General features: G+C 37.6%; 1 protein-coding gene across 3 annotated transcripts in view; it reads left to right on the top strand.

Annotated features, from left to right (window-relative positions):
* Nucleotides 1-13,324, top strand: part of prickle3 (prickle homolog 3) — a 44,452-nt gene extending 31,128 nt beyond the window's left edge. For all 3 annotated transcript variants that reach the window (XM_081348435.1, XM_081348437.1, XM_081348436.1), the window contains 5 exons: nucleotides 257-443; nucleotides 3,178-3,531; nucleotides 4,625-4,936; nucleotides 5,026-5,403; nucleotides 11,219-13,324. In XM_081348435.1, the coding sequence (XP_081204561.1) occupies nucleotides 257-443; nucleotides 3,178-3,531; nucleotides 4,625-4,936; nucleotides 5,026-5,403; nucleotides 11,219-11,616 (1,629 nt within the window). In that variant the 3' untranslated portion in view covers nucleotides 11,617-13,324. The remainder of the gene's footprint in view (nucleotides 1-256; nucleotides 444-3,177; nucleotides 3,532-4,624; nucleotides 4,937-5,025; nucleotides 5,404-11,218) is intronic.
* Nucleotides 13,325-13,360: the final 36 nt, after the last annotated feature.

Below are 13,360 nucleotides of genomic sequence, written 5' to 3'. Positions count from 1 at the left end.
TGAACACCTCAGCTCTTAGCCCTCTATTGTTCACCCAGTTTCTATTTTCATTCATTTGGTGACAGAATTTGTTGTGTAGTGCTTATCACACATGTGCCTTGGTGCTCAGCAGGAGACACAGGTTCAATCCTGGCCTACAACGATCCCATTTTATTATATTAACTCAAATTGAATTTGATCCCAGCCCTGCATCACTTACTTGAATGGAACAGAAGCAGAGGTGGTGCCACATGACCTTAGACTATATCTCCCTCAGATCATCTTTGCGGACGAGTGCACGGAGGCCGAGGGGCGGCACTGGCACATGAAGCACTTCTGCTGTTTCGAGTGTGAGGCGGCGCTGGGGGGTCAGAGGTACATCATGAGAGAGAGTCGGCCCTACTGCTGCCGCTGCTACGAGTCACTGTACGCCGAATACTGCGACACCTGCGGAGAACACATCGGTGAGGACTGACAAACAACCCTCTATATCTATACACTCTTAAATATAACTAAAGTCTAAACCATTTTGGCAGCATCAGTCATGCATCAGCTATCCAGGGGGTTTAAGAGCTGAATCTGTTTAAATGTATTTATCTCAACAACAACAAAATCACCTAAAAAAAAAAAAAAAGAAGAAGAAGTAGTATTTTGCATTTAAAATAAAGCTTTTTAATGACATTAAGGTTTTGTTGCATTGTGACATTATAGTCATTACAATTAGGCATATTTTATCTTCCACTTCTCATTAACATAATATCACATCACTATAAAGAATAAGAAATGTAAAGTAAAAAACAATGTAAATTAAAGGCAATGCAACAATACTACTATGATGTATAGAAGTGATTTAATTAATATACTGGTTTGCATTACATTATTGAGAATGGGGGATTATATTGTCATCATATTAAAGGGTTAGTTCACCCAAAAATGAAAATTCTGTCAGTAATTACTCACCCTCATGTTGTTCCAACCCCGTAAGACTTTCGTTCATTTTCGGAACACAAATTAAGATATTTTTGATGAAATCTGAGAGCTGGATCACTCCTCCACAGGCTTATGGACACTATAACTTGCTGGCCCAGAAAATGTATTAAAGACATTGTTAATATAGTCCAAGTAACTCCAGTGGCTCAATCTTAAGTTTATCAAGCGACAAGAATACTTTTTGTGCGCAAAAACAAACAAAAATAACGACTTTATTACACTTTTCATTTCCTTCTCTCTGGACCTCGAGTCTTTTTACGTAGTGTAATAGCGTAGCGCGTCTGTGTTGCACATCACCACGTATCACACATGACCAGAGTCGCCCAATAGTGAGCCTACGTGGTGACGTGAAACACAGACGCGCTACGCTTAAACACTACGTAAAAAGACTCGAGGTCCAGAGAGAAGGAAATGAAAAGTGGAATACAGTCGTTATTTTTGTTTGTTTTTGCGCACAAAAAGTATTCTCGTCGCTTTATAAACTTAAGATTGAGCCACTGGAGTCACTTGGACTATATTAACAATGTACAAATAGAGGCACATTTTGTCTAAATCTTACAAAAATAGGCTCAGATGATCTTTGGACTGAGCTGCACAGAAATGACTGAACAGATTTTTTTTTTTTTTTTTTTCATCTTTGTTCAAAAGTTATGATGTCGCGAACGAGGTCGACCCGAAATGGTTCAGATGCTGTATCTCGGCCAAACTGGGTTTCGTGGGTTCGAATCCTGTTTGGCACATTACCCAAAACGTGTTTTTCTGAAATTATTAAATATACCATGCGGTAAATATACAATGTGATACATTATAGAAATCTTCATTTTGAGTTGATTCTCAGCTGAATTATGGGACTTCGGCATCTATGTGAAAACATGTCTTCCCAGTGACGCAACGAGAGGAGCAACAGGCAACTGTCCCGCAGAATGTTGGTTCGAGTCCCATGTGGGGCAACGTTATAAAATTGTGTAATGTTGTGTCATTTAGAGCCGATAGCTGTGGTTCTGCCTTCAAAATGTCTCTGTAAAATAAAATAAAAACTGTTGTATGTGTGACAGACTGTTTAAAGCAACAGGCCATAGCTTTGAAGATTGTTTGATCAAATTCAGTATGTAGTAGGTGTTTAACCAATAAAATCCGATGTCCACACATGTGCATTTGGTTGCGCCTGTGCCCGTTTGCCTGTGTTTAATTAGTCTCCATGGTTGTTAACCCCTTAAACCCGAAGTGTACCGCTAAGCTTTTCAATGCATCTAACCATTTTGATCAAGTCTTAACGAGTGCTGAGTAGTCCCTCTAAAACAGTGTAAATGAGAAATGTTTCTTGAGCAGCAGATCATCATATCAGAATGATTTCTGAAGGATCATGTGACACTGAAGACTGGAGTAATGATGCTGAAAATTCAGCTTTGATCACATAGGAATAAATTACATTTTAAGATGTAAATCATTTATTTTAAATTATAATAATGTTTCCTATAATTACTGCTTTTACTGTATTTCGGATCAAATAAATGCAGACTTGGTGAACATAAAGAGACTTCTTCAAAAACATTTAAAAAGTCTGACAAAACAAAGCTAGTTTATGCCTTAAATGTTATATACTTAATAAAAAAGTAACAAAAGTATATAACAGGAGAACTGCCTGTTTTCGCCTTTGGCTTTTGACTTGCTTAGTTGGGGACATTTAATTTAATATTCAACAATCATACTGCTCTGCCTGCATTGACACTATTATACAAGAACTAAACTGAGCTGGACGATGACATCACAGTTTACTCCAGAGAGGCTATACTGTATATAAATGAACTAAAATAACTTTTTACAACAAAATTGAACCATCACTGAACTTACTTTAGCTGGACTGAGATGCTATTTTCCTGTAGAAACAAACTTTGTTGCATTATTTTCCTGTTATCACTGTAAAGCAGCTTTGTATTGTAAAAAGCGCTATATAAATAAATGTGACGTGACTTGACTTGACAAAAGAATGACCTAGATGCATTTATAAAACATTTATTCACTTAGCTGCTAGACCTTTGTAGGTGTGTTAACATGAACACATTTCTGAAGTCATTTGATTTAATTGCTAGAGATACAGTACATTCCTTGTTAATTATGGCAGTAAAAAGCTGAGCAATTACAGAAAAATGCCGTGGTTCCTGATTGAGACGTTACATGATTGAAGGACTTTCCTCTGTCTGTCTGCAGGTATAGATCAGGGCCAGATGACGTACGAGGGCCAGCACTGGCACGCCTCTGAAGCGTGTTTCAGCTGTGCCTGCTGTCGGCTCCCCCTGCTGGGCAGACCCTTCCTGCCCCGCGGCGGACTCATCTTCTGCTCGCGCTCCTGCTCGCTGGGGGAAGACCCAGACAACTCCGACTCCTGCGATTCTGCCCTACAGAGCAAATCAGTGTCGCATAAACTAATTCAGAATCCGCAGCATAGTTCCACACCACGGCCACAGGGGGGAACCAGTGTCCCTGCCGCCACCTCTAGCACAAAGAAGAATGCAGTCAAAGCAACTACAGATAATGGGGGTCATTTAGCACTGGAGAGCAAAGGTACAGATGTTATTGTTAAAAAAATGTTTTTACTTTTTTTTTTTTTTACTCTGCTTTTTTATGATGTTTCACACATATACGTTACTTTTTCATTTTAGCACAACATGGAAATACAAAATGTAGCTAAATCTTTTAAAAAATTGTAAGAAATGTCATATTTTACTACAAAATCAATAGAAAAATAAATAAATATTATTTTATGAGAATGGAGGCTATTTTTAGGTTTTTTTTTTTTTTTTTTTGCATTGTGGCTGTTTGACAAAAAAAGCACATTTTATTATTTTTTAACATTTTTATTTATTCTCAGTGGTGATTGAGACTTTTTCTCCCTGAATTCTTATACTTTAATTAAAAAAAACTATTTTAGTAATTCTCTTTTCATCTCAATGGTGATTTAAACACAATTAAGCACATTCGTATTATTGTAATCCATTTTTAAACTAATTTTCTAAATTGTAAAGTACATTTGTAAGTATACTTTATTTATTATCTTTAATATCTGCTAATTTAAAAAAAGTTTCCAGACAAGATGATTAGTGTTTGGTTCAACAGCAAAAAATGACATCTGCATGTTGACTTCAATATGCGACACTTGAAGACTGGAGTAACGGCTGCTGAAAATTCAGGTGTAAATTACATTTTAAAATATACAACAGTTATTTTAAATTGTAATCATATTTCATAAGTTTTTCATTGTTTCAAAGCAGCTTTACAGAAAATGCATGAGTCCACATTACAATTTATAGAGATCTGTTATCAGAGGTAACTGTCTTAGTTATGTATTTCAGAAATGTACATATGCAAATCACAGTTAGCTAAAAATGTACTAATTTAAACAATGTAATAATTTAAGGCAGAAACAATGAGCTCATTGAAGTAATGAATACTTTTTGTCAGTAAGACAATACTGATTGTCGCATTGGTGCATGTTGATTCAGAGTTTTTAAAGAGAAATTCAGAGAAATGTTCAAATTTTGTCTTTTGGTTTTGTGGTGAACTATAACTTGTACATTGGAAAAGCGCCCTCAGAACATATTATTGACAGGGTTTGTAGTCAGAAGCATCTCTAATTATGCCGTTGATCATTTTGCAGGTGTTCACACATCATTCCCTCCTATACCGAATGGTGAACCTCCACCTTATGGACAAACTCACACAAAACAGTCACATGTTTCCTCTCAGCTCTGTCTGGTAGCCAATGACAGGGCAGCATTACATTGCAAGGACCAATTGAGCATCAGCACACACCAAATGAATCGCCGGTCAGACAGTCCTTACAGCGCTCTGGAGTTTACAGTGGAGCTGAACGGATATGCAGAATTTGGTCCTTTCCCTCCAAACTGCACATCTAGGGGGACTTCCACTGCAAAGGATTGTGGGAACATCGCCGAGAGCGGTCGTACAGGTTTGCTTGATGTCACAGAGTCAAATTAATTAAAGCAATAAATCATTTATCATGTCTGAAGCTGTATTTCTTACTTTGCTTCCTCATAGGAATTTCCTCTCAACTTGAGTCTTCAGATGCGTGTGATGATCTAAACGACTCCGACTCCTTTCCGCCTCCTCCGCCCCCTGTTTTCTTCGATCCGTCTGATTCGCAGACGCCTTCGCATTCCCTTCCCGTCGTCACAGAAGATGAAGACCTCCCCACAACACCTGTCCGCAGCAGCACCGCCAGGGTCAGCTTCAGAGAGCCAATCAGCTGCAGTTATTCAGTGGAAGAGGAAGAGTGGGAGGAAGAGGAAGGGGTGGAGATGGAGAGAAGAGAGGGAGAGGATGAGGAGCAGGAGGAAGATGGAGAAGAAGCTGAGGGAAGTTTGGGACACAGGTTGCGCTTTTGCACTGAAGAACCGTCTCAAATGGACCTGCTGGGTGAGATCATAATGCTTTCAGCTTTTGTCCTAAGATCCTAATAGCAATAAAACAAAATACAGTCTAGTGCACGTTAGATGCTACACAAAAGAACATTTGTTGTAAAGCTACATGCAAAACCACTGCTAGAGAAAACAATCATTTGTTTAATTGGACTTTTAAAACAAAACCAAAATGTAGATTTGTTTTTAGCTTAATCATTTAACAAAGTTACTCAAGTTATTGTAAGAAATAAATATCTAAGAAATAGAGAAAATATAGAAATGCTGGTAATCTCAAACCAACATTTGGTTCCAAACTAGCCAGAGTGACAAATTAAGGACTTATGGGAAAATCAAAGGAAACACTAACTACAAACTGACATTTTGTCCCAGTCTGACATTTCTCAAGTTTAAGCATCTTTTCTAATTTGTTAGAAAATAACAAAAATGGGTTTTAAAGGTTATGTGGGAAATGCTTAAAAACCAGAGGTTCATGAGGGAACTGCAAGGCATATATAAAGCTAATTAATTAAATCCAATGTAATATTAAAATAAACCCATGGGGATGCACTGGTAATCAAAATAAAACTGAAGTAGCGATATACATTGCCTTGCGAAAGTATTCATACCCCTTCATTTTGTTTTGTTGCTGCCTGATGCTAAGCGGCTTTCGCTTTTACTTTAAGTACTTTTTTCCCCATCAATCTACACTCCTCATCCCATAATAGCAAGGCAAAAAACAGATGTGTGACAACTTTGCAAATTTATTAAAAAGGAAAAACTGAAATGATTACATTGCATAAGTATTCATGCCCTTAACGCAGTACTTCGTTAAAGCACCTTTAGAGCCTCAAGTTGTTTTGGGTGTGATGCCACAAGCTTTGCACATTAGGGGATTTTCTGCCATTCTTCTCCTCAGATCCTCTCAAGCTCTGTCAGGTTGGATGGGGCCTGCCGTTGGACAGATATTTTCAGGTTTCTCCAGAGATGTTTGATTGGGTTCAAGCACAGGCTCTGGCTGGGCCACTCAAGGACATTCACAGAGGTGTCCATAAGCCACTCTTGCATCGTCTTAGCTGTGTTGAGAGTCATTTTCCTGTTGGAAGGTGAACCTTCTGCCCAGTCCGAGGTTCTGAATGCTCTGGACTAGGTTTTCATTAAGGCTAACTCCATATTTTGCTGCGTTGAGCTTTCCTTCTACCCTGACGAGTCCCCCAGTCCCTGCCGCTGAATAACACCCCCATCATGATGCTGCTCCACCACACTTTCCTGTTGGGATGGTATTGTGCCGGTGATGAGCAGTGCCTGGTTTCCTCCAGACATGGATCTGAGGTTCATGAGACCAGAGTATATTGTTTCTCAAAGTCTGAGAGTCCGTTAGGTGCTTTTTTTGCAAATTCCAAGTGGGTTTTCATTAGCGCTGGGTAAAAAATATTGATTTATCGATTTTAATGGATTCTCATTTTTACGAACCGATATCGATTCTAAAATCCCAAGAATCGATTAGTCATCCTGCTTTCTGTTGATGAATGAATGGAACATTGTAACGCGCATCCCATCCAATAAATCGCAATAATCTTTGTGCTTTGTTACTATTGATATTGAAACAAAGTCTCAGATTTCAAATTACGTCCATTTTCTTACGAACTTCAAAAACATAAATACAGTTCTTGCGCTGTGGCGTGAGATCGCACATGATCTTCTCTTCCGCCTTAATAAATAAACATGAATGAGTGAAAACATCTGAAAGTGTGTTAAAAGATAGAGTACAACTTATCGAAATCCGTATCGTCACATGGAATCGCTTAATCAGTGTTTCAACCGTGGAAAGACGTCAGTAAAACAGCTTGTAAACAATGTCATGTAACGTCACATTTACCTCAGAAAAACCATATCCAGTGACCATAAACTCGTTAGTCAATTAGAAAAATTAACTCTAGAGAGGAGCATTTTGCTAAATATATGCACCATATTACTTCAATATTTATTACTGTTCTTCAATATTTAAAGCTTTATTATTATAAAAATAAATAAAAGTGTAAGAGTGTTTGTATACAAATCAGTTCATTTTTACCTTCAATATTATAGTAGGCTAATGAAGCCTATAGGCTACAACTGACTCCCATAGTTTACAGCATTAGTTATAGTCCAGGCAAAGTAACTCATTTTGGAGCCAAAAATAGAACTAATTGTAATAGAATTTTTTTCAACATAGATCATTTCTATAAGGTGTCCAGAATAAAATACTAAAAGTCCTAAGAAATCCTAGTTGAGGAAATATGTTAAATTCTCATCAATCCGAGATGTGTGCCAATAAGGCCAGGCAACAATACACCCCAATGGGGCTATTTTTTTCCTTTACTCCTATCAAAATGAAACTTTGCACAATGAAAGTATCCATGAAAAGTAAAAATCTTTGTATTACAAGTTTCTTTGAAAATGAATCTGAATATCCAAATGAGCTACACTAATCGAATATACCGGTAGGCTACCCAAAATACACCCGCATAGGCTTAATTTTTTCATTTACTCCTACCACAATAAAACTTTACACAATGAAAGTCTACAAGAAAAGTAAAACATTTTGTATTAGAAGTTTCTTTGAAAATGAATTTGAATATGCAAATGAGCAATATACTAATCAAATATGCCCAAAATACACCCTAATGGACTTATTTTTTCCTTTACTCCAATCACAATCAAACCTCGCACAGTGAAAGTATACATGAAAAGTAACATTTTTGTTTTACAAGATTCCTTGAAAAATCTATTTTAAATATGCAAATGAGCTCAACACTAGGCCTAATTAACTTATGGCCAAGAAACCATAAAGTCACAAGTAGAAAAAACAGGGGCCAAATAACTAACACATTCATGTCCATTCAGTAAGTTAACCTATGCATAAACACGATAAATTTGAAGTCACTTGCCACACTTTCCTGGGTCACTTGCCACAAAAAGACTTATATTGACCTTAAGAATTGATTGCACAATCTTGCCTCCAGTTGCTTTCTGAATACTTTTTTTTTTTTTTTACGAACAAGCCTTACCTAATGGCATTCCCCCACAGATAACATCAGAAGGAAGTCAGAATAGCCATTTTAGTCATTAGTAACGTGGTGAGATTAAAGTTTGAGCTGGTAGATTTACAAATGATTGGTATTGTTGGTAAGAGATTACAGGCAGAAGTCATTCTTTCCAACTAAACGATTCACTCTCACACAGAAGACAGATGAAAAACCAGATAGACACACTTTCCAGACATTCCAGCTCTTTAAAATAATTTTGCCAGACACCAAAACTGCTTCTCTTTTTGTAGTTAGCAAGTATTTCAGACCAGGCGGGCCACACATCAGACTTCCACCGTTTGTAAAGTAGCTTTGTAGTGTTATGAGAAGCTAGCAATAGCAATATCTAGGTTAGTTAAAGAAAAACAAAAAAAAAAACTAAAATAAAATAAAAAACACCAAAAAGAAACCTCCCCTGTTGTTGCTACATTGTCGCGGTGGTGAGGCTTGTGTGCCTCCGTGACCCTGAAGACTACACCGGCGGGGGTTATAGTGTACCCCTGGCAGGTACTACCAAGCCAGGCAGTTTTCAGGTTAGAGGCCAGTCTAAAAGCAGCATTGCCATCACCCATTGGCAGTAGGATGATTAGATGAAGATTGGGCCGATGTATTTGTCATACATATGAATGGTGTTTCTGCCTATGCAAATTAGGACAAGTGTGGCGCTCATGTGCATATTCAGATTCATTTCAAAAGAAACTTGTAATACAAAAAAAGTTACTTTTCATGTATACTTTTACTATGTAAAGTTTTATTGTGGTAGGAGTAAAGGAAAAAATTAAGCCTATTTGGGTGTATTTTGGGCATATTCGATTAGTGTATAGCTCATTTGCATATTCAAATTCATTTTCAAAGAAACTTGTAATACAAAACATTTTACTTTTCATGGGTACTTTCATTGTGTAAAGTTTCATTTTGATAGGAGTAAAGGGAAAAAATAGCCCCATTGGGGTGTATTGTTGCCTGGCCTTTTTGGCACACATCTCGGATTGATGAGAATTTAACATATTTCCTCAACTAGGATTTCTTAGGACTTTTTTTAGTATGTTATTCTGGACACCTCATAGAAATGATCTAAGCTGCAAAAAATTCTTTTACAATTAGTCTGTCGTAAAACGCTATTTTGCCTGGACTATTAAGAGATTTGTTTTCCTTGAGAAAATTTGCCATGTATTGTACCTGATATCCCAAATAATCAAATCGAATCGAAATCGAAATCAAATGGCAAGCTTGTGAATCGAAATCGAATCGAATTGTGAAATTTGTGTCAGTACCCAGCCCTAGTTTCCATGTGTCTTCACTGAGGAGAGGCTTGAGTCTGGCCACTCTGCCAGAGTGCCCAGATCGGTGGAGTGTTGCAGTGATGTTTGTCCCTCTGTAAGTTTCTCCCATCTCCATATATGATCATGGAGCTCAACCAGAGTGACCATCAGCCTCTTGATCACCACTCTTCTCTAACCAAGACTCTTCTCCATTGATTGCTCAGTTTGGATCTAGGAAGAGTCCTGATTGTTCCAATCTTCTGTCATTAAGGAAATGGAGGCTATGCTTCTGCGAACGTTCAGTACAGCAGAATATTTGTTATAATCTTCCCCAGATCTGTCTCGACTCAATCCCGTCTCTGAGCTTTACCTGCAGTTCTTTTGACCTCATGCTTGGCTTTTGCTCTGATATGCATTTTCAGCTGTTAGACCTTTTATTGAGAGGTGTGTGCCTTCCCAAATCATACCCATTCAATGGAATTTGCACAGGTTAACGCCACTCGAGGTGTAGTAACATCTACAAGCACAAGTGGAAAGCTCCTGAGCTACAATTCAAGTGTCCCAGAAAAGGGTACAAATACTTATGCATTGTTATTAATCCAGTTTTTTATTTTTTATAAAATAAAGTTATCACAAATCTGTTTTTGCTTTGTAATTATGGTGTATGGAGTTTTTTTTTTTTTTTTTTTTAAACAGTTTAGCATAAGACTACAACACAGCAAAATGTGAAAAAAATGAAGGGGTACCAAAACTTTCGCAAGACACTGTATCTTATCAAACTGTGATTATCAAATCAAAGAATGCAATTTAACACATTTAGTCAGTTAATTTAATAAGTATAGTCAGTTGTTGCGTGTTTCAGAGTGAAACATTGTCAGTAAGTAGTGATTCAGTAAAGACACTTTTGTCAAATATTATTACAAAGAAACTGTTGGCATTTCAAGTCTTTAGCCCTTTTCAAGAAACTGCTGAAAACACATCTTTTTCATCATCATCACTTGACCGATTAATTCTATAATCTAAAATAAATCAATAAAACCTTGCTGCATGTACTATGCTGGGCTAACTGGGACTGGTCACAGCACTTGCGTATTGTTGCCCTATTGTTGGTTTGATTTGCTTCTATTGTTCTCCTCAAGTCGCTTTGGATAAAAGCATCTGCTAAAAGATTAAATGTAAATGTAAAAGTCATTTTTAGTGTTTCCTGTTGTTTCATCCAATTTCTTTTAAGTCGTCATTCACTGACAATCTGATGAACCAGCAAACTACAGAACTGGATCAGCCTGTTTCATGATCACTCCTACTGGTTTTTCTGAACTGGATTAGCATATTCACTAAAACGATTTGACTCGAATGAATGATTTGCTCATGAATCAAACCTCTATTATGAAAGAAAAATGTGAGGAATGATGACAAACGTTCATTTTTGGGTGAGCTATTCACATTAAGTTACAGTGAAGTGTTGTTACGGCTGTACGATCTCACTCAAGCATCTTCCCTTCAGATGGGTCGTACCACCACAGTTTCCGTCGGGGAAGCGGTGGCCAGCCTCCCATGGAGAAGCACCTCAGACGATCCCGAGGTTCACGAAGCGACAGACCTCGCCTGGAAACCCTGGAATGGCGGGAAGGGGACCGCAGGCGAAGTCGAAACGGCAGCCTGACCCTGCACTCCACTCGCTCCAGACACGAAGACTCCTGCTCCACCTGCTCCTCTTCCTCAGACTCAGAGGAGGAAGGCTTCTTTCTGGGCCAGCGCATTCCTCTGCCGCCACAGCTGACGGGTGGAGCGAGAGCGGAGGGACAGAAAGAGGACGAGGACAAGAGCCGGAGAGGAAGTTTCAGGAGAAGGACACAGAGTCTCAGTAGAAAAGACAAGGACAAGAACTGCATACTGTCCTGAGACAGCCATGAAAAATCATATCACGTTACAACTCTCTCAACCAACAAAGCTGCTCAGTCAAGAACAAAGTTTATGAGTCACGTTTCGTATGATGTGTGATAAAAATAGAATATATATCTTCCAGTCTGTGCATCAGTGTACCAGTATTTCTAAATCTACATTTGTTCATTGTAGGTAAGGTAGGACTACAGTTTATAAATCTATGCAAAAGAAATAGATTTATCTAGAAATATCTAATTATAATTTCATTTTACATTTCTTTACAGCTAAATGTCTGTTCACACCAACACGATTTTTCGGCATGTGAATTGGGTCTGATTTTGGCATGCGATTTAAGATTAGGGCTGGGTATCGTTCAAAAATATTCGATATCGATAGCAATACCGGTACCTTGACTTCGATAACGGTTCCTAAACCCAAACTTTTTCGCAAACAATTTTAATAAATCCATTTTAACAAGATTACATTACATATTATCTAAAAATGATCATTTAGGCCACTGGCTGGTGGAATATATCCCACCAAGTCACAGTTTTACGTAACGGCAGCGGCTCTGGGCATTTGACTAAAAGTGCAAAAGTGTGAATCGTATTGGTTGGCCAGCTTAATTCGCAGTGTAATGGAAAAGAGATTCAAATATCTCTTTGTTAAACAATTCCATTGAACTGACCGGCCGAACAGACGCATTCACAGCCATCCATTTAAAATGAAATTGTTAATTGCACCACACAGCATATTTGCCTTGAATCAGAGCCAAAGTAACTATGTTCGGCATGGAATATGAGCGTACTGCGTGTCCTGCCTACTATATTTAAATAATAGGATGCAAAACAGTATTTGTTATGTTACAATAAACATTTGCAACAGTAATATGCCTCGCATTACCTCATAAATAAATCTAATTTTGTGGTCAAATATCATTTGCCGATCAAACCATGAAGAAACACAATCGCAGCAGATGTGACTTGCAGTTCATTTCTCACACTGAACATGTGAGGTCAAGCACACCGCACATTTTGACAAATGTAGTACATCATTCAGGTATGCCATGCATTTGGAAAATATTCATTTCTATGCACAGTATACAATGGTAGTGCGCTATTCCAAACACTGCCTGTGTGTGGGTGAAATATATTTTTTAAGTCATTCAGCAAAAGCATTATAAAATCACAGAAATAAATGATGTTTTAGTCCTAAAGCCCCACATCTGCTAAAGCCAAAGTACAAGTTAACATCTGAAGTGCTAAATCTAAAACCAACTGCTTGACCAGGTCAATGGTTGTTGCTTGTTTGACAGGTTTTGAAAGGGCTGTGTAGTTCGCACTTGCTTAAGGTTTAACCAAGTGAAACTTATTGAAATGCAAACACAAAGTTGTCGAGTTATTGCATTTGAGCATACTGTATAACAAAGAGAAGTCAAACAGAATGTGGGAAAATACCATTTTTGTCTCTTCATCAACTGTATTATATGTAAATATTGACATTTCAAACCTCTCCGTGTGTAAATGAGAGTTTAAATAAAGACACGTGACTTTCACTTTGTGTACTGCAAAATAGAGATCGAAGGATTGTATGCTAACATTTTATTTTTATAAACAACATGGTGATGGTTTTATATTCTTTTCAAGATGCTTTCTGGCTGAATAAGTTTTTGAAGCTTTTCAAAAGTTATGTTTTTGAATGAGAAAAAATAAAACACTTGAACCTGAACAATATGTTCTTTTTTAAAGTATGTTTTTAGGGT

This window comes from Scardinius erythrophthalmus (assembly GCF_964197995.2).
Source record: "Scardinius erythrophthalmus genome assembly, chromosome: 20".
Taxonomy (NCBI): Eukaryota; Metazoa; Chordata; class Actinopteri; order Cypriniformes; family Leuciscidae; genus Scardinius; species Scardinius erythrophthalmus.
Note: the sequence above shows the minus strand (reverse complement) of the source record. Positions and strands in the feature narration are given on the sequence as shown.